This window comes from Carcharhinus amblyrhynchos, chromosome 20 (assembly GCF_965287045.1).
Source record: "Carcharhinus amblyrhynchos chromosome 20, sCarAmb.v2.hapA, whole genome shotgun sequence".
NCBI lineage: Eukaryota > Metazoa > Chordata > Chondrichthyes > Carcharhiniformes > Carcharhinidae > Carcharhinus > Carcharhinus amblyrhynchos.
The window spans coordinates 22,949,300-22,972,054 of NC_137343.1; the positions used below are offsets into that span (position 1 = coordinate 22,949,300).

Sequence of the window (22,755 nt, forward strand, 5' to 3'; positions counted from 1 at the left end):
GTAAAAAAAAAACACCCATTTCTTTCAAAATGAACATCTGCTAGAATAAAACAACTGCAAACATTCAGCAGATGATTACAAGATCTTTGTGTTCCAGTGGTTAACTAGTTCTAGATTAAAGCAGCAGGAACTTCTTTCCACCCACAGACCACAGAACTGGTAATGGGTCACTTCCCAGCAAAGATGTTTGAAACATCCTTGAAAGACTGAAACACTATGACCAGAGTTTAGATCCAAAAACTCAAGGAAAAAGGTGATGGAACAATCATGAAGCATATTCTACTGCTTCCTTCCCCTCCCACCACAGACAGTGGCAAAAAAATCACATCAGGGACAATTCTGAATGGCCATAACGTTTGCTGTCAAGTTTACAGTTAGCAAAGTTATCTGTGCAGGGTTAAGGGAAAGGAGTGGGACTAATGTGATAGGACTTTCAAAGTTCCAGCATGGGCCGAATTTCCCAATCATACCCCCTTCGACTTGCTTGCAGAATCAGAATCATTATGACACGTGGTCATTCAGCCCATTGTCTGCATCAGCTCTATGAGCATTATGACTTAGTGTCAGCCCCCTGCCTTTTCCCCATACATCACTTCTATTCAAGCGATTATCTAATGTTTTCTCGAATGCCTCTATTGAGCCTGCCTCCACCATACTTCCAGACCAGGACATCATGCTGCGAGAAAGAGATATTTCTCACATCACATTAAATCTGTGCCCTCTATTCTTGATCCTTTTAGAAGTCTGTCCAGCCCCTGTGCAATTTTGTACACCTCTATCAAATCTCCTCTTAGCCTTCTTCCTCTCCAAGGACCACAGCTGTTCCCTGCATAGAGTAGGTGCATCTTCACTGCTGTTAGGAAGAGAGTTCCAGAATTTTTGACCCAGTGACAAGTGAAGGTACAGTGATATAATTCCAAGTCACGAAGGAAAGCTGGTGATGTTCCCATACATCTGCTGACTTTGTCTCTGCTACCAGGTGGTGAAGATCAAGGTTCGGAAAGTGCTGTCAAAGGAGCTGTGAGTGTGACTATGTTATGATGTTGCTTATCTATGAAAGCACTCTCCCAATTTTGGCACAAGCCCCCAGATGTTTGCTGGACTGGCATGGCAGCATGTCCTATTGTCATTTCCATTACTTAGACTGATGCTGGATGAGTCATTTGATCTGACAGAGCAAAGTGGTTTGTTGGGACATTTCAGAGGCCAGTTAAGAATTAATCACATTGTTGTGGATCTGAAGTCACATGTAGGCCAGACCAAGGAAAGATGGCAAATTTTCGTCCCTAAAGGACATTAGTGAACCAGATAAATTTTTAAAAATTCATTAATTCCAGACTAATTAAATTTAAATTCCACCAGCTGGTGGGGTTTGAACCAGTCCCCCCAGGACATTCACCTGGACCTCTGGATTACTAGTTACATTACTACTACTACTACACTAACTAATCACCCTCACCAACGAGGCTAGTAAGCAGGGGATAGCTGTTGTCCTTGAGAAAATTGATGAAAGTGTTTGTCTGGCAAACACAATATCAGTCATCTGTATAATGCAGACAGACACATTAGATTTTCCCTGTGGCTACCTAAAAAGGAGCTGAGGACAATGTAGTTGAGGGCTGCAGTAGGCAATGCAGTTAGTTGTGGAGATATTAAATCTGTGCAGTCTTCTTGTGCACTGCTCCCCAGAACTGCAGGCATGTTGAACTGGGTCACTATTTTCATTTTGAAAGGATGAGGATTCCTGCAAGCATTGCCTCCTATTTGTTTTTTTTTCCCTTTTGCATTAGTGAAATTCATCTAATGAATAAGAATCACAACATACACATTCTCCCAAACTCAGCATTTTCACCCCAAGTGTAGCTGAGGGTCCTATTAAATACCATGAGAAACAGTTCCCTTCTGACTTGCACTTCTCATGGTTTGCCAGCAAAGTCAAAAATTAGTAATAGCAGCATTGGCATACAGGAGATTGTTTTAGTTATCTATTCATGGGATGCAGATGTCACTGCCTGGGTCAATACTTATTGCCCATCCCCAATTACCTTTGTGGAGGTGAGCTACCATCTTGAACTGGATCTATCACAGCTCAATATGGCTGCTGCTCCAACCAAGACCGCAAGAAACTAGAGGGTTGTGTACGCAGTCCAGTTCATCATGCAAACCAGCCTTCCATCCATTGACTCCGCCACACTTCCCACTACCACGGAAAAGCAGCCAGCATAATCAAGGACCCCATGCACCCACGGCATACCACTTTCTTCCGTTGGGTAAAAGATACAGAAATCCGAGATCATGTACCAACCGACTCAAGAATATCTACTTGCATGCTGCCATCAGATTTTTGAATGGACCTGCCTTATATTAAGTTGATCTTTCTCCACACCCAAGCAGTGACTGTAATATTATATTCTGCACTCTCTCCTTTCCCCTCCCCCCCCCAGTACTCTATGAATGGTATGTTTATCTGTGTAGCACACAAGAAACAATACTCTTCACTGTATCCCATGTGACAATGATAAATCAAAATCACATGTTGAAGGGACACCTACAGTTAAGGAGCAAGTTGGAGGATTTTACCCAGCCATGGTGAAGGAGTGGTGATATAATTTGAAGTCAGGATGGTATGTGTCTTGGAAAGGAACTTGCAGGTGGTGATGTTACCATGCATCTATTGCCCTTGCCCTAGATTAAGGAGGTCACTGATTTGGAATGTTGAAGATGCCTCGGTGAGTTGCTGGTATACAATGTTGCCACTGTGCATCTGTGGTGGTGAGTGAATTTTGAAGCTGGTGGATAAGGTACTAACCCAGGGTTGCTTTGTCCTGGATGGTGTCGAACTTCTTGAGTGTTGTATTCCATCAAAATCCTCATAAGTGGTAGACAGGCTTTGGGGAGTTAGAGGGTGGGTCACTTGCTGCAGGATTCTTAGCCTCTAATCTTGTTGCCACAGTTTATTTCTGGTCAATGGTAATGGGTAGAATGTTGATAGTGATGGATTTAGCAATGATGATGCCATTGAACAAGGGGAGATGGTTTGTTTCTCTTGCTGAAGATGGCCATTGCCTGGCACAAATTTTACTTTATGATTAATCAGCCCATATGGATCTTCCCATTCTGGAGACAGATTTTTTTTTTTAAGTACGATGGCATCAGAAGATCCAATTACATCATTTGATCCCAATTGGTAAGGGTCTGGCTGAAAATGGGAATGAGCAGACAACCAGTTACTTCTGGATCTCAAGCAACATTGGTCCTTGTTTTAGGTTACACGTTTGAGATGGAAATTGCTCCATATGTTCCTATTGGAATTGACTGGCTTGTTTATTTCTTCAGAATTGCCCCCAGCTTGTGACACGATTACCAGATGAACTAAACTTTTATTTTTGCCCATTAGGCATGATAACAGATCAAGACCTGCCACACTAAACCTTGATAAAAATGCCATTTTGGTCACATTCTTCACGACACATGCCTACAAAAAAGGGCAGACAACCAACTTGATCTTTGGGTTTCTGACAATTCCAAGGATACGTGCAAGAATGACAGTGAGGTTTTGAAAAGGTTTTTAAACAAACTGAACAATAGTCTTACTAGTTGATTCTTTACTGGAGCTACAGGCTTACTAGATGAATGATATGGGCTGAAGTTTTCCGGCTGTTCATGTCCCACTGCCGCTGTGAGCGAGGATGGAGAATTCAGTGCTCGCCAAATCTCCCTTCACTGCAATGGGACATGAAAATCCGCAAGTGTGAACGGCTGGAAAATTCCAGCATGATTTACTGAAGTGATAGATATTGAAGGAATCCTTTGATATAGCCTTAATCATTAATCTCTTTCAAAATTTGCATCTGTAATAAAAAAAAGACATGATGTAGCCACTAAATATATTGACCACTTAAATTATCAGCCTTTAGATCACTGGGAAAACATACTGTATTGACATGTGCTGCCCCTGTATCAAATAACCCTATTCCTCATATCAGGACTTGTTTAATCAGTATTATTAATCCTAGTGCTTGACCACCATTTCACACCCAAAGACTTAAAGGATAAACTGCATAGTTAGAACAGAGCTGGCAACTCATGGAAATTCACTATCATGTGAACGTCACACTCACTATTGATAATAAAAAGGCTCCCATCAGGCCTTTGGCCAAATTATTCAGAATAAACACATGGCAGACTGAAAATGAAAGTTTTTTTTTGGGGTGGGGGACATCTGACTCATTGCCAAAAGTAAAGATAAATCTTGGATTTCTTGCAGGCTATAATACTGATTTATGACTTGGTTAAATGGTATTCCACTTCCTGGTGAGCTACATAGAATTATAATTAACTTGTGTGGATGCTACAGGAATGTGCTCCCGAAAGATGCTGTTTATTGCCTTTTTATGACACGTTAAAAGGCAATTTAGTTGATTCTATAATCTCTTTTCATTTTCATTTCTCTGCACTGATTTTGATGGCACACTGTGTGTTAGGAGCTCATTTGTCAATTACATCTGCGAGCACGTCATGGGCAAGGCTTCCCAATACAAACAATGATGTGGAGATACCAGCATTGGACTGGGGTAAAGACAGTAAAAAGTCTCAACATCAGGTTAAAGTCCAACAAGTTTATTTGGTAGCAAAAGCCACTAGCTTTTGGAGCGCTGCCTCACCTGATGAAGGAGCAGCACTCTAAAAACTAGAAGCTTTTGCTACCAAATAAGCCTGTTGGACTTTAACCTGGTGTTGAGAGACTTCTTGCTGCCAATACAACAAGCGCAGCACCACCAGTACCTGCTGCTGCCCTGGGAATTGGCCTAGCACACTGCCTGAGGGGGTAAAAGGTGGTGACTAAGTACACCAGCTCCAAGAAACCTGGGACTGTCTTGATCTTGTCTAACTCTTTCTTATATTTATCAGGTGAGTCATTTGGAAGGCCTCCAAAAATGTAAATTGAGCTCCTTCCAACTTGAAATGGTTCTGCAGAGATCATTTTAATATTGAAAAACAGAACAAATGCAAGTGAGGGCAATTTAAACTCAGTGACCACAGCACACAGTCGTTACACTGTTGCCTCAGTGCCAGGGACCTGGGTTTGATTCTAGCCTTGGGTGACTGTGTGGAGTTTGCACATTTCTCCCCACGTCTGCGTGGGTTTCCTCCAGATGGTCTGGTTTCTTCCCATAGTCCAAAGATGTGTAGTTAGGTGGTTTAACCCCATAAATGTGCAGGCTTACAGAGACTGGATAGAGGGAACTATAGGTGCAAAACCACTTGTTACTCACACTGTTACTTTGGAACACAGTATTTTAGTAACTTTGGTGTTGCGCAACAGTGTTGGTATGTTTAATTTGTATAACAGAGGAGTGTCCATTATTACAAATGCTTGACATATTAAATATTGATTTAAGGTGGGATAGTGATAAGTATACATTTCCATGTTTTCTATTAGTAGCAGGAAAGAACACTTCAGCAGTTTTTCCTTCTCTATATTCAGTCCACCTCTTCATTTTAAATGAATGAAGACATTGATTAACCTATTCATATAGTTACAATGACTCCCTTTGAAGAGAATCCCTGATTAACAGCAGGACACATGGCAAGAACACAATGAAAAAAATTAATTGGACCCTTGTTTGACAAACATCAAGGTACAAATTTAATCAATTTGCAGCTATGAATTCTAATTTCAAACTTGTAATTCTTGCAAAGGATTTGCTGGATATAGACTGGAATTTTACCACCCTGCCTACCACAGGAATTGGAGCGGGCAAGGGGCAGACCATGGAAAGGTCCATTGATCTCAAATGGGATTTTATGATTTCAGGACAAGTGAAGCTGTAAAATTCCACCCATAAAAGTTTAAAACAGAACGGTGTTAAATGGGCTGATTTTAGTGTCATTATGTAGAGACATAGCAGTATCTCTAGGGTGACTTTCTGAACCAAAGAGGTGAGTGGATCAGAGTAAGTGGGAAAGCAGTCACATGCCATGCATTAGCCTAGCTCAGAGCTTCAGTTCAACACTATGGGGTACAGCTCCATTGGATCTGCTGCAAACATTATAACCTTAGGAGTTTACATATATATTTTCCTGCTGCCTTTCTCAAAACATTTTAATTTTGCCTAGAGCAGGCAGAGCCTTTTCAGGTTCTTAACAGTTAATGATGAATGCAAGCACAGCAGAAAGTATTGTTGGCTGTGGCTGGTATTGGGGCTACCCATCTGATAGACTGGGCTGCGGTAATACCAATTCTATGTCTACTTAAATTGGGTCATAGTATCCCTACAGTGCATTTGGTCCATCGAGTCTGCACTGATTGCATCTCACCCAGGCCCTATGCCCATAATCCCACATATTTGCCCTTCTAATCCCTTGACGTTAAGGGGCAATTTAGCATGTCCAATCCAGCTAACTTGCACATCTTTGGACTGTGGGAGAAGACTGGAGCACCCGGAGGAAACCCATGCACACATGGGGAGAACGTGCAAACTCCACAGACAGTCACCTGTGGCCGGAAATGAACCTGGGACCTTGCTGCTGTGAGGCAGCAGTGCTAAACACTATGCCACCATACTGCCTCCACAGTCTTTTCCACTTTTAAAATGGTTGCACTAATGTGCCACTTTAACAGCTTTAAAAGCTGAAAACAGGCATTCCAATATTTTAATAAAATTCAGACAATTTAACGAAAATTGAGTTCTTGAAGCCAGTAGAAACTCAGAGGAAGTACTTGATTGTATATTCTTGGCACTCTTTTCCCTCAGTGTAAGGGGATTGTATAGTTACAGTACAAATAACTCAATCATTTTATACCGGTAACTGCAATATAATTAGTATCATATTATACATGCAAATTGGTGTGCTTGCATCTGACAAATTGGTTGAATTTATCATTCTATTCTAATCTACTGGTAGTCAATAATAAAAATTATTGAAATGTTAATGTATTCACATTGGTCTCTTTCTACTCAAGTTAATTTAGCTGACAAAAGGAGATGCACAATAAACTGCACTGTGTAAAAAATCCTTCAGCACTTATTTGATCCATGGGATAAAAAGCTTTTTTGGCAGCATCTCAAATTTAGCCTTGGCATGAGCAAGGAGTAAGCATCAAGAAAAAGAAAAGAAATCACCAAAAATAAATCAACATTGTTCTTCCTCTTCAACTGTTCCTATAGCATGCGTGTGTGTGGAAAAATACCAGACTTTCATTAGAATATCACAGCGTAACAATCAAGTGTTCTTACGCCTATTTCATTGCTTTTATTGTTCAAACTAAAATTAGAAAAACTCATTAAAATTTTCTTTTGTTAAATTGAAAATGCAAAGGAAGCCTTAGAAAAACAACGTTATGGTCAACAACTGGACACTGGAGGGGCTGACCATAAACAAATTAGTCAGAATTCCTTGCCTGATTAATCAGTGTCCTACTGAAGGCCTGGTGTTATATACATCTGCTGCCGTCACCTTAAATAATCACAAAGTCTGCTAATGTTCACTAACTTAAATTGGATCATAGAATCCCTATAGTGCAGAAGGAAGCCATTGGGCCCATCAAATCTGCACTGATCACATCTCAACTGGGCCCTATCCCTGTAACCCCACGTATTTACTCTAATCCCTTGACACTAAGGGCCAATTTAGCATGTCCAATCCAGCTAACCTGCACATCTTTGGACTGGGGGGAGGAAATGGGAACACCTGGAGGAAACCCATGCAGACATGGGGAGAATGTGCAAACTCCACACTGTCAATAATTTAAAAAACGAGTATGGAAGCAGCCTTGGTAAGTAGGAATTGGTGAGCATTTCTACTGTTTGGTCTTTAAAGTAAAATTGGTCTCAAGTTTAGATTAAGTAGTATTTAAAATAAGGCTCATAGTATACATTTAATATTCTTTAAACTAGCAGAAGTAAGAGGGAGTTTACTGTAAGTCACGGCCACATGGAATGCTCTTGTGCAATGTGGGAAGTCAGGGATAGTTCCAGTGCCCAGGACGACCGTGTGCAGGAAGTGTCTCCAGCTACAGCCACTCAAAATCCACATTTCACATATGGAGCTGTGGCTGGAGTCACTGGAGCATCTGCAAGGCTGAGATCTTTGTGGGTAGTGGTGTACAAGATGCTGGTCACAAAGCAAGTTAGAGAGTACACAGGTAGAAAAGGGAATGGTGACTACCATTGAGGTCATAGATGTTTACAGCATGGAAACAGGCCTTTCAGCTTAACTTCTCCATGTTGTCTTTTTTCCCCTAAAACCCCTAAGCTAACCCCAATTGCCCACATTTGACCCATATCCCTCTATACTCATCTTATCCATGTAACTATAAATGCTTTTTAAAAGACAAAAATTGTACCCACCTCAACAAGTACTTCTGGCAGCTTGTTTCAGACACAAAAATTGCCCCTCTGGACACTTTTGTATCTCTTCCCCTTTTATCTTAAACCTATGCCCTTTAGTTTGACTTCCCTACCTTTGGGAAAAGATATTAACTATCTAACTGATAGAGTCCTGCCATGGTTCAATCCACCAAATTGCATTTGTCTAAATTAAACTCAATCTGCCATTCGTCAGCCCACTGGCCCAATTGATTAAGATTCCGTTGCAATTGGAGATAACTTTCTTCACTGTCCACAATGCCACCAATCTTAGTGTCATCTGCAAACTTACTAATCATGCTTCCTCTATTCTCATCCAAATCATTAATAAGTGACAAATAACAGTGGACCAGCACTGATCCTGAGGCACACCGCTGGTTACACCTCCAGTCTGAAAAGCAACTCTCTACAACCAACAGAAGCCAATTTTGTATCCATTTAGATACCTCACCCTGGATCCTGTGAAATTTAACTTTATGCAACAATCTACCATGCGGTACTTGTCAAATGCCTTGCTAAAGTCCACATAGACAACATCAACTGTGCTGCCCTCATCCACCTTTTGGGTTACCCCCTCAAAATCTGAGGCATGATTTTCCACTCAAAGCCATGCTGACTGTCCCTAATTAGTCCTTGTGTCTCTAAATGTTTGTAGATCCTGTCTCTCAAAATACCTTCCAGCAATTTACCCACCACAAATGAGGCTCACTGGCCTGTAGTTCCCAGGCTTTTCCCTGGAGCCTTTTTAAGCAAAGGCAGAATATTTGCCACTCTCCAGGCACCTCACCCACAACTATCGACGATTCAAATATCTCAGCTGGAGGACCTGCAATTTCCTCCCTAACCTCCCACGATGTCCTGGGATACACTTCATCAGGTCCCAGGGATTTATCTACCTTGATGCACTTTAAGATTTCCAGCACTACCTCCTCTGTAGTATGTATACTCTTTCCCCAAGTTCCTTAACATCCATGCTTTTCTCAACTGTAATTCTTACATAGATGACCTTGTTAACTCTTAAGCCCTACTCTCTCCCTTGTTACTCTTTTGCCCTTTATGTATTTGTAGAAGCTCCTTTGCCTTATCTGCCAAAACAATCTCGTGAGTCCATTTTGCCCTCCTGATTTCTCTCTCAACTCTATTCCTACACCCCCTATACTCTTCAAGGGATTCACTTGATCCCAGCTGCCTATGCATGTCATGTGCCTTTCTTCTCCTTGACCAGGGCCTCAACATCCTGAGTCATTCAGGGTTCCTTACTTCTGCCAGCCTTGCCCTTCATTCTAAGGGGAATTTACTTACCCTGGTTAACACACTTTTGAAAAAGTGTGCCACTTACCAGACATCCCTTTGCCTTCCCACAAACTCCCCCAATTAACTTTTGAAAGTTCCTGCCTGATACCATCAAAATTAGCCTTCCCCAATTTAGAATTTTAACTTTTGGGCCAGACTTATCAATCTCCATAGCTATCTTAAAACCAATAGAATTATGGTCATTGATCCAAAAGTGATCCTTCACAACCTATCCTTCCTTATTTCCCCAAGAAGAAATACCAGACAGAGAAAAAGCAATAGGCAGGTAGTACAAGGGTCCCCTGGATCCATCTCCCTCAGACAAATTTTACATCTCGAATTCTGCTGGGGGAGATGGTTTCTCAGGCAAACGCAGCAAGAGCCAAACCCATGGTGCCAGGGATATGACACTGAATGGCTGCAGGGCCTTCTGTAGAGGTAGAGTGAACAGAGATCATGATCCAGATTGGCACCAACACAAGTGAAAAGAGTGATGAGGCCCAGCAAGCAGAATTTATGGAGCTAGAGAATAAATGAAAAAGCAGAACCTCAAAAAGCAGCAACCACAGTGCCACATGTTAATGAGGGCAGGAATAGGAGAATAGGCCGGGTGAATGATTGGCTAGAGAGATGGTGCAGATGGAAAAATTTGGATTCCTGACACATTGGGACTAGTCCTGGGGAAGATGGGACTTGTTGATGCTGGACAAATTGCACCCCAGCAGGACTGGGACCAACATCCTCAAAGGGGTATTCCCTATTACTGTGGGGGAGGGTTTAAACCACAAAAGAAAGGGGATGGAAACCAGAGCTGGGAGATATGAGAGTGAAACAAACACTGAAAGATAGAAAAGTAAAAAGGAACAGTGGAAACTAAGGCTAGCAGGATTAAGGGGAGTCTAAATGCATGGATCATTTGGAATAAGGCTGTCTAATTAACAGTCCAAATAGATTTAAATGGGTACAATATTATTCTGATTATGGAGACATGGCTATGGGCTGACCAATGCTGAGAAGTGAATATCCAAGAGTATTTGATATATAGGAAGTACAGGCAAAAGGAAAAGGAAGTGAGGCAACGTTGCTAGTTAAGCATGAAATCAGTGCAATAGTGAGAAAGGCTATTGGCCAGAATCTTCCCACCAATCATGCTGGTGGGATTTTCCCATCCTGCTGCAGTGAATGGAGGTTTGGCTAGATGTCAAATGCTCCAGCAGGAAGGTGGTGTGAATGGCTGGTAAGATCATGCCCAGTAAGATCATGCCCTATGACTCAGAATATCTGCATGTGGAATCAGTCTGGGTGGAGCTAAGAAAGAAAAGGCAGTTAACATTAGTGGGTGTTGTCTACAGGCCTTCAAAAAGAAAGTGGTCAGGTAGGGGATGGCATTAAAACAGGAAATTAGAATTGTGTGTAAAAGGGTGCTACAGTGATCACAGGCAGTTTCAATCTACATATAGACTGGGCAAACCAAATTCACAATAATATTGTGATAGATGAATTACTGGAGTGTGTACAAGAATTGTTTTTAAGACAAGTATGTCAAGGAAGCAACTAGGGAACAGGTTATCCCAGATTTAGTGCAATAAGAAGGGGTTGATTCATAATCTTATGCAGAGTAGCTTAGGGAACAGTAACCATAACATGACAGACTGTTCATGAGGATGCAAAGTGAAGTGGTCCAATCTAGAATTTGGATTCTAAAATCTAAAGAGGAAATTATGAAGCTATGAGGGCGAGTTGGCCACAATAGATTGGAGAAATATTAAGAGACAAGATGATGAACAGGCAATGACTAATATTTATGTTCATTGCAACAATTGTACATTCCTTCCTGGCACAACCATGGCTTACCAAAGAAATAAGGAACAATATTAGATCCAAAGAAGAGTCACAAAGTTGGTAGCAGACCGAGGAATGGCAGCAGTTTAGAATTCAGCAAAGGTGAACAGAACGATTGCTCAAACAGGGAACAAATGAGAAGAGTACATTTGTAAGGAAGTGAAGACTCGTATTAAGGCCCTTACAGTCCAAAACAGGAGAATTTATAATAGAGAACAAGGAAATGTCAGAGCAATTGAACAACTACTTTAATTCTGACTTCACGGAGGAAGTCACAAATAACTTTCAGGAAGTGCTAGGAAACCAAGGGTGTAGCAGGAAGAAGGAATTGAAGTATCAATAATAAAAAAGTACTGGAGAAATTAATAGGATCAAAGGTTAAAGTCCTAGAGTCTGATAACCTACATCCCAGGGTATGAAAACAGGTGGCCATGGAAATAACGAATGCTATGGTTGTCATCTTTCAAAATTCTGTAGATTATGGAACAGACCTGGCAGATTGGAGGGTGGAAAATGTAACTGTACCATTCAAAAAAAAGAGGGAGGGAGAAAATAGGGATTAACTGATCAGTTAGTCTAATATCTGAAGTAGAGGAAATGCTAGATTCCATACAAGTGATGTGATAACAAGGTACTAAAAAAACCAACATGATTAGACAAAGTCAACATGGATTTATGAAAGGGAAATCATATTTGACAAACCTCCTGGGGTTTGAGGTTGTAACTGGTAGAATAAATAAGGGAGAACTAGTGGATCTGGTGTACTTGGATTTTCAGAAAACTTTTGATAAGAGGTTAGCGTGCAGAATTAAAGCACACGGAATTTGTGGTGGTATACTGGCATTGATCGAGAATTGGTCAGCAGACAAGAAACAGTAGGAATAAATGGATCAAAGTGACAGGCAGTGGTGACTAGTCAGCTACTGCAGGGATCAGTGCTTGGGCCCCAGATATTCACAATATATATCAACAATTTAAGAGGAAGCCAAATGTAATCTTTCCAAAATTTGCTGATGATACAAGACTAGCATGAGTGTGAGGAGATGGTAAGAGGCATCAAGGTTTATATAGACAAGTTGAGTGACTGTACAAATATACGGCAGATGCAGTACAATGTGGATAAGTCTGAAGTTAAGCATTTAAATGGTGGCAGACAGGGAAATGTTGGCACACAAAGGGTCCAGGGTATCCTAGTCACTGAAAGCAAGCATGCAGGTAAGGCAAGCAGTTAGGAGGCAAATGGTATGTTGGCCTCAAGTACAGGAGCAAGAATATCTTACTTCAGCTGTGCAGGGCCTTAGTGTGACCACACCTGGAGTATCGTGCGTAGTTTTAGTTTCCTTACCAAGGGTATACTTGCCATGGAGGGAATGCAGTAAAGATTCACCAGACTAATTCCTGGAATGGCAGGATTGCTGTACAAGGAGAGAATGGATCAACTGGACCTATAGTCACTGGAATTTTGAAGAATGAGAGGCTGACAGGGATGGACAGATTGATGCTGGGATGCCATTTTCCCTAATTGAAGGGCATAGAACAAAGGGTCACAGTTTCACAATATGGGATAGACCATTCAGGACTGAGATAGCGAGAAACCTCTTCATTCAGGTGGTGGTGAACTTGTGGAATCCTATACCACAGAAGGCTGTAAAAGGTCAAGTCACTGAATATACTGAAGGAGGAAATAGATTTCTAGACACTAAAAGCATCAAGGTGTGGACAGATTGGGAGTATGGTGTTGAGATAAAGAATCAGCCATTAGGGTTAAGGTTATTGAACAGTGAAGCAGATTCAAAGGGCTGAATGGCTCCTAATTTCTACGTTTACAGGATCGCTCATAGGATAGGTGGTGATGATGGCAGTTTGTCATCCATGGAACCATACTCTAGGAAGAATCAGCACTGAGAATGTGAAGAATAAAAAGAGAAAATCCAATTTCAACGTTAAAAGTCAGTGTTATGAACGGGTGCCACCTCTCAACATTCTAGGATCCAGGAGCTTTGGGAAAAATAGCCAAGTTTAAAATAAACTTTATTCTGCATTAGCTGCAGTTAAACTGCACCAGGAATGAAGCCAAAAATGGAGTGGAACCATTGTCTGGACGTGATCTCATTGGATAGCTTTCAAGGCCTAATGGCACCACAACCTGCATCAATGCAAAGCCTTTAAAACTGAAATTATTCCAAATGTGTTTCGATTCCAAAAGACAAAAATAACAAACAGCTCTGCAGGCAGACGAAAAGCAAGAATTTCAAATCCTACAGTGTTTAGATTGTTCAACTTTTTCAATGTAATCTGAAGTATCATTTTACTAACCCTTGTTTCTAGTATGGGCTGAAAGCAGTTCTGTGCAAATTACTGGGAAATGAGAATTGAGTGACTTTGATGCAACCTCAAACCACAAGACACATCTCCATTGGTGCATTCTGTTCAAAATGATCCCTACACAACAGAACTGGGGAAGTCCATCATCCAATGTTGCAAAATTGCTCCGTATCTTTTAAAATTAATTCACTTGATCCATTACAGGTTAGAATCTAATACGGTGCTTATTACTGCATCACTTGCATTTGCTTCAGATTGAGTCAGTAACATTTCTATATGGACAGAAAATTACAACAGGGCTGTATTTTAATCTACAGCTTCTTTTTCCAGGTTACGTATGTTAAGGGTAATAACTGAGCCATTTGGACAGGTACATGGCTGGGAAAGGTTTAGAGTGATATGGGTCAATGCAGGTAAATGGGAATTGTTCAGTTGAAGAAATTTCTTCAGTTTCAAAGAATGGAGTCAGAGATATGTATCACAAACAGGCCCTTTGGTCCAACCCGTCTATGCTGACAAGTGTGAAATGGATATTGAAAGTTCAATGTTAAGTAAGACGGGGAGTAAAGGGAACAGAACTGCCATACGTACAGCTACAGAAACTGATCCACTTATCAAAACACTGGGAAGCTCATCAACATTGAGCTTTTTTAGTTAGTTCAACGTCTGAAAATAAAGGTTAAAAACACAGAACTAACTTTCAGTGAAACAACTTTGTAAAGAAAACATAATAACAAAGCCAATCCAATACAACTAGAGTTAGCCTAGTTCTAGCTGCACTTTACTAACTCATATGTAACAGAGGTTAACCTTGTACAATATACACTTGATGTTTTTGTACTGCTAATACTGCAAGCAGAGAAAATCTGACTAAAACATTGGATACATGAATATCTACAGTGAAATATTTGCACATTCTAAAATGTTTTCCTACAATTCAGGTGTACCATTGAAATTTTCCTTCTTCTGGTGTTATTTTCTGCTCTCCTGAAGGTTTACTACTAACTGGAACATGATGCACAGGCACTGACTGCCCTATTGTCCTTCAGCCTAGTAGCTTTTCTTTAAACCTTTGCTTAAGCAGAGAGATTTAAGCGGTTAGAAACAGAAAATTGGAGCAGGATAGGCCATTCTGCCCTTCGAGCCTGCTGTGTCATTCATTATGATCATGGTTGGTCATCCATCCCAGTAACCCATTCCCCGCCCCCCCCACCCAAATATCTTTTTGATCTCTATCACCAATAGCTACCTCTAATTCCTTCTTGAAAGGAATGTTTTGTCTTGAACTGCTTTGTGGTAGAGAATTCCACAGGCTCACCACTCTCAGGGTTAAAGAAATTTCTCCTCATCTGTCCTAAAAATAGTTTACCCCATACCCTTAGACTATGATCTGTGGTACTGTTCATCCCGCCATCAGGAGATCCTTCCCACATTTACCCTGTCTAGTCCTGCTAGAATTTGATAGGTTTCAATGACATGCCCCCCATCCCCACCATTCTTTTGAACTCCAGCGAATATAATCCTAACCAACCCAAACTCTCTTCACGTCAGTCTCACCATCCCAGGATTCAGTCTGGTAAACTTTTGCTGCATTCTCTCCATAGCAAGAACACCCTTCATTAGATAAGGAGACCAAAACTGGACACAATATCCCAGGTGTGGTCTCAACAAAGCCTTGTATATCTGCAGCAAGACAACCTTGTTTCAATGAGATCACATGCAGACAATGGTTCCACTCTATTTTTGGCTTCATTCCTGGTGCAGTGTAACTGCAGCTAATGCAGAATAAAATTTTTTTTTAAACTTGCCTATTTTTCCCAATGCTCCTGGATCCAAGATGTTGCGAGTTGGCACCCAGTTCATAACATTGACTTAACGTTGAAATTGGATTTTCTTTTTTTACTTCACCTTCTCACAGTGAAGATTCTTCCTAGAGTATGGTTCCATCGATGACAAACTATCATCTCCACCTATCCTATGAGTGATCCTGTACTCGAATCCTCCCAATGTAAAGGCCAATATACCATTTGCCTTCTTCACTGCCTACTACAACTGCATGTTTACCTTCAGTGACTGATATACAAGAATACCCAGGTCTCCCGGGTGTGCTTTCCCCTCTCAATCTATAACTATTCAGAAAATAATCTGCCTTTCTGATTTTACTATCAAAATGAATAACCTCACATTTATCCACATTATGCTGCATTTACCCCACTCCCTATTTGCCCAAGTCACATGTGGAAGATCATTGTTGTCCTAACATGTCATCAACTGATCTCTACACTCCCAGTTACAATCTCTACATGCTAATCTGGAGTAGAAAGTATTTCTCTTGGGTTAGGTAGAGGAGACTATTGGTTCAGGTGGAATAACACCACATACAGTTGAAGCTGAGATCTTCTTGGACTAGATATTTCACACAGAATTCAACTTTGTTGGGAGAGATCTTAGACTCAGAATGGTACAACACAGAAGGTGGCCAATTTGTGTTGTGTCAGCATTTTGAAATAGCTTTATAATCCCCACTTCTTTCCCCAGAGCACTGAAAGTATTTAGTCAATTCCTTTTCTGAATATTATAACTGAATTAGTTTCTATCACCTTTCCAATGTATGTCAAATGATAACCCACTATGCAATAAAACATTCTTCACATTGCACCTTTGGTTCTTGTGGATTATAAATTGGTACCTGACCTTTCAGCAGTGGAAACAGTTTCTCCTTCGAGGTAATCCAAAACTTTTCTGCCCATGTCTTAACTTGCACAATGTCCCATTCATCTATCACTCCTGTGCTAACTGATCAATATTAGCTCCAAGCTAAGCAACACCTACATTTTTAAAATTCCCATCCTGGTTTCCAAATTCATCCATGGCACTCATTCTTCCCTATCACTGCAACTTCTTCCAAACCTACAACTCTGCTTCCCCTCCCTCTCAATGCTTTACATTCTTGATTTTAAGATCATGCCAACATTGGTGGTCATGCCTTCAGTTGCCTGGGACCCAAGCTCTGGAATTCCCTCCTGAAATTCTATTGCTTTTCCGCACCTCTTCCTTCCTTTAATATTCTACTTAAAACTGCACACTGAACAAGCTTTTGGGCATCTGCCCCAAATTTCCTTTTGGCTTGATGTGAAACTGTTTGAAAACACCTGATAAAAAGATACTAGTATTTTCTAGCGTCTCCAAGCAAGCAAAAATTTGTCATCCTTGGTAGCATTCTAGTTTCAGGGTGGCATAGTGGTTAGCACCACTGCCTCAGTGCCAGGGACCTGGGCTCAATTTCTGGCTTGGGTCACTGTCAATGCAGAGTCTGCATGTTACCCCAGTGTCTGTGTGTGTTCTCCACACCCCCCTCCCCCACCTGTTTCCATCCAGAGTTCAAAAGGTGTGCCAGCCATGTATGGCATTGGTGAGGCCACAGCTGGAGTACTGTGTGCAGTTTTGGGCGCCGCACTTACGCAAGGATATTTTGGCCTTGGAGGGAGTGCAGAGGAGGTTTACTAGGCTGATACCGGAGTTGAGGGGGTTGAGCTATGAGGAGAGGCTGAATAAACTAGGCTTGTACTCGTTAGAGTTTAGAAGAATGAGGGGAGATCTCATTGAGACATATAAGATGATGAATGGGATGGATAGGATAGAGGTGGAGAGACTCTTCCCGCTCAGAAAGGATAGTAGGACTAGGGGGCACAGCCTCAAGATAAAGGGGGGGCGGTTTAGAACAGAGTTGAGGAGGAACTTCTTCACTCAAAGGGTGGTGAATCTCTGGAATTCTCTGCCCGTTGAAGTGGTGGAGACTGCCTCGCTAAATATTTTTAAGATGCGGGTTGATGTGTTTTTGATAAGCGAGGGGATTAAGGGTTATGGGGAGAGGGCAGGAATGTGGAACTGAGCCACGACAAATCAGCCATGATCTTATTGAATGGTGGGGCGGGCTCGAAGGGCTAGATGGCCTACTCCTGCTCCTATTTCTTATGTTCTTATAAGAATCTTCCCTTAGGTGTGCCCAAACAGGTGCCTGAGTATGGCGACTAGGGGATTTTTCAGTAACTTCATTGCAATGTTAATGTAATGTAATCTTAAATCTCCTCTGTACTATGAGGATTTGGGATCACAGAATCCCTATAGTGCAGGAGGCCGCCATTCGGCCCAACGAGTCTGCACCAACCATAATCCGACCCAGGCCCTATCCCTGTAACCCCTCATTTACCTGATAATTCCCCCGACACTAGATTAATTTAGCATGACTAATCCACCTAACCCACACATCCAGACTGTGGGAGGAAACCCACACAGATGGAGAATATGCAAACTCCACACAGACAGACAGTGACCCAAGGTTCCTGGTGCTGTGAGGCAGTGGTACTAATCACTGTGCCACCTTCTAAAAATTGTGGGGCCCCAGAGTACTCCAACTGCAGAATCTTTTCAGGTCAGTTTCACACAAGTTATTTTGTCATCTTTACTTTGTCAAAAATGGTTTGCACTTTCTGATCAACTTCACACGTGAGCAAATCTGTTATTTTAGAAATGAGTACAACAACTGAACTATAAACCAGATCTTGGCAGTCGTCAGTTCTCAACGTGGCCCATGTTCCATTGTATCCAAATTCCAATAGCCCCATCAATAAATATTCAAAAGAATAGACAAAGCACCTGCAATTCTTGGTTATTCAAATTCCTTAGTCTCATTTCAACAGGTTCTTCAGCAGAGAAAAGCAAATTGTCCTTCATGGTCATATCAAGTCAGTAAAATTTTGTTTTGATCATTTCTATTTTCTTCTAGCTTAAAAAGGTGTTTGATTTTACATTGCCCATGCACTTTTCCCATATTCACAATTTATTTCTCAGTTATGTGTCTGTCATATGCAAAACACCATGACATTGAAGGGTAACAGGAATTTTTCCACACCATTTTCACTCAATAGAGTGCACATTCCCTTTTTACACAGGCACAACACTCCACTTACCCAAACCAACAGCGCCTTTATTTTGACCATACACCCATTCCACCCCCACAAAAGTGCATGCAGACAGCTGAAACTAGGTAAGCATGTCAGAACAGGGCCCTAATAAACTTAACATTGCTCAACAAGATTCACCAGTTATGGTGCTGGCCACCAAGGTTCTCTGAAGCTGAGCAAATGGAATCCCAAACCCCAGCTCTTTCCAATTTTCATTAATAAGCTATGCTGGCTGGTTAATCATTATTGCTACCTTAGAATAAGATGGTTCTGCTTGACCAGGTGTCAGATTAACAACTTGGACACGAACTTTGCTCCATCATGCAGTCCTCTCAACCTGAAAGAAAACGTGCTTTCGTTTCCATTCCCCAAAACTCATTAATAGATCAGACATAAAGGGGGGGCGGTTTAGAACAGAGTTGAGGAGGAACTTCTTCACTCAAAGGGTGGTGAATCTCTGGAATTCTCTGCCCGTTGAAGTGGTGGAGGCTGCCTCGCTAAATATTTTTAAGAAGCGGGTTGATGGGTTCTTGATAAGAGAGGGGATTAAGGGTTATGGGGAGAGGGCGGGAAAGTGGAACTGAGCCACAACAGATCAGCCATGATCTTATTGAATGGCGGGGCAGGCTCGAAGGGCTAGATGGCCTACTCCTGCTCCTATTTCTTATGTTCTTATGTACACCTGACAAGTGCTGAATGGGGCCCCTGTCAAGTAACTAACAGGTTCTAGGAGCTCCTCATAGCTCTATGTTCACCAGGGAGCATTTGACATGGCATAATAACCAGTTTTCTTTAAAACTTAGGGGGGGGGGGAAAATAGTACAAGCTGAAGTTCTTTGGAGTGAATCTCGAAGGTATAAAACCTAAAGGAGTTCAAAAAGTGTAAACCAGAAAAAAGTGAAATCTGGATGGTTTAGAAATGTCAAAGTGACATGTGATTATAGCTCAAAAAAGTACTTCACTGGTTGTAAATCACTTTAGTCTTTGTTATGAAAGGTGCTATATAAATGGAAATTCTTTCCTTCAGGTGTTGGAGATTTGTCACTACCTTTAAACACAGACCTATGCACTTCTCAATTTGGTACTGCTTCGTTTATGTTTGAGGAAAATGTTTAGAATGAAATAGTTGACCAAAATAAAAAAAGGTATAAGCAACAATTTAATCCTGTAGCTTGGGCTTCAATTACAAAACCATTTTTGCATTAATGCAGAGGTGGCAAGATTATTAAGTTTGTACGTGACAAAAATTGGTGGCATGGTAAATAGTGAAGAGAAAAGGTCTGGATTACAGGACAATATAAATAAGCTAGTCAGAACAGTAGCAAATGGAATTTAACCCTGAAAAATGTGAGGTGATACTTTTTTTTGGGGGGGGGGGGCGGGGGGAGAAACTAACAGACTAACAAGGCAAGGGGATATACAATGAATGGTGGAAGCTTAGGAAGTACAGAGGGCCCTTGGGGTGCATGTCTATAGGTTTCTGAAGACAACAGGACAAGTAGATAAGGAGGTTAAAAAGACATATGGAAATAAACAGCAACACATTTCCAAAATCAAGTCCTGATCAGGCTCTGGAATTTACTAAAGGACAGTGGGAAATGGCCACCTGGGCGGTGCCCTCACATAGCTGCAGCTTGGAATTCTGGTGTAAAAAATGCAACTGTGAGAAACCAGGATTAGAAATTGCTTAGACTCTTCTGCTCTTATATTGCAGAGTGCCTATGCAGTATCAAACAAATAGCTGAAGGAACAGCAAAGTTACGCACAGATTAGGCTCAACATACTAGTGACATGGATCTGTAGTCTATCACAAGCACTCATGGAATTAAATACATATGATCTCTTACTCAAATGAAATTATATATAATTGCAGCACTTAAATATATGGAAATTAGGATGTGTGACTGGCTCAAGCTAAAAATTACGTATTAAATATATCCACATTCTAAACAGGGACATTATCAGCACACTCTCAGGACAGTGGAATGTGACATACAGAGTCCAAAATACACAGTCCATGAGTCGCACAGTGCAGAGGGCAATGCCAGCATCTCATGCACAATAGAATATCATATTGCGTTTGATGCCAATATTGGAGGTGGCTGTACTTTGCACTCCTCAAAAGGAGACAGGGGTTTCACAATGAAATATTAGCACTGTTATATAGACCCATACATTTAAAAAATGTAAGTGTGGGTAAACAGTAAAGACCAAGGCACTCTGTCCCCATCCCGCAGAAAGGGGTGTTGGATGTGCAAGTTTGATGGATTCACCAATACTAAATTGCCCCTTAGAGTCCCAAGATGTGTAGGTTAGTTGATCAGCCATGGTAAATTGCCCCTTAGTGTGAAGATTATTTATTAATGTCACAATTAGGCTTACATTTATGTTGCAATTAAGTTAAGTTAGTCACCACACTTTGACACCTGCTCAAAAACACTGTCCACACTAAATTCTTCCTCAACGTACCTAACCAGCACATCTTTGGGACTGTGGGAGAAAACCACAGCACCCTGGAGGAAACCCACGCAGACATGGGGAGAATGTGCAGATGCCCATTCAGACAGTGACCCAAGCTGGGAATCGAACCTGGGCCCCAGCACTGAGAGGCAGCAATGCCAACTTCTATGATACCCACAAGTACCCACTGCCCATGTCTCAAGATGTGGGGGTTAGATGGATTGGCCATTGTAAATTGCCCCTTAGCGTTTCAAGATGTGCAAGTTAGGTGGGGGAAGCGGCATTGGCCATAGTAAATTGCCCTTCAGTGTTACAAGATGTGCATGTTAGGGGGGTTGGCCATAGTAAATTGCCCCTTAAAGTCTCAAGATGTACAAGTTAGGGGGATTGGCCATGGGAAATGTGTGAGGTTACAGGGACAGAATGGGGGAAAGAGAACCTGGGTAAGATACTCTGACAGAGTCAGTACAGACTTGATGGGCTGAATGGCTTCTTTGCCCTGTAGGAGTTGGGGAGGGGGAGGGTGGTAAGGGGGGTAAACCTGCTCCCAGTCACTCACCATAGCGTCCAGGTTTTTGAAGTCACACAGCCTCCGCTGGGCTCGGGGTTGGAAGGGCTGCGGCTCGGGCGGCTCCTGCAGCGAGTCTCGGATCTCCTGCTCGATCTCCTCCTCCATCTGGATGAGGGTGGGGGCCAGCATGCCGAACTTGGCGCCGCGGCGGGCCACCTCCAGCAGGCACAGCACGAAGTTCTTCTCGTTCTTGCGGAGCACCAGGTCGTCGGTCTCGAACATGAGCGCGTCGCGGATGCCCAGGTCGCGGCGGCACCAGCCGATGAAGTTGGACACGTTGTCCCGGGCCACGAAGGAGCCGGCCGCCACGCTCCGGGAGCTGAAGACCACCTCGGCGCCGGGGATCTTCAGGGTGCCGGCTGCCCCCGGCCACTGCGACTGGAAGTCCAGGGCGGCCTGGTTCACGTTGTTGGCATGTTGGCACAGGACACAGCCCGTCTCCAGCGCCTCCATAAACATATCAACGTGGATATCCAAATCATACAGAGCATTGAGCCACTCTGCCAGGTCCTCCTTCATAGCATACAGATACTCCTCACTCGACTTGAAGGGTCGGATACTCTTACTGGCAGCTGACTGGATGTTACTCTGACCGGCCATCTCCTCACTCCCTCTTCCTTTCCCCCCCCCCGACTGTGTCCCAGCCCTGCTCACTCTCAGGTAGCGCCCTGTTTCATTGCAGCGGAGCCCGACTGCATCCCGGGTTAACTCCCTCCTCTCCAACAATATTCCCCCTCCTCCTCCACTCTGACACTCAGCCACTACCTGGGGAAGCACATTGCCCTCCCTCCCGCCCCACCTACACCACCAGGAGCAAACTCAAACCTGTCTCATCAAAAATTCACCAGCCCCCCCCCCAGGAAGAGCAGATCTCCCCTATATCCTTCTCCCATTGGTATGTCACTCGCTCTCAGACCCGCCCTCCTGA

The 22,755-nt window shown here is 42.3% G+C and overlaps 1 protein-coding gene across 1 annotated transcript in view; it reads right to left on the bottom strand.

The window, feature by feature from the left end:
* gas2l1 (growth arrest-specific 2 like 1) overlaps positions 1 to 22,532 on the bottom strand; it is a 66,664-nt gene extending 44,132 nt beyond the window's left edge. Inside the window, exon 1 of the mRNA XM_080208222.1 lies at positions 21,816 to 22,532. Coding sequence (XP_080064348.1) covers positions 21,816 to 22,427 — 612 coding nt within the window. The 5' untranslated portion in view covers positions 22,428 to 22,532. The remainder of the gene's footprint in view (positions 1 to 21,815) is intronic.
* Between the last annotated feature and the right edge of the window lie 223 nt (positions 22,533 to 22,755).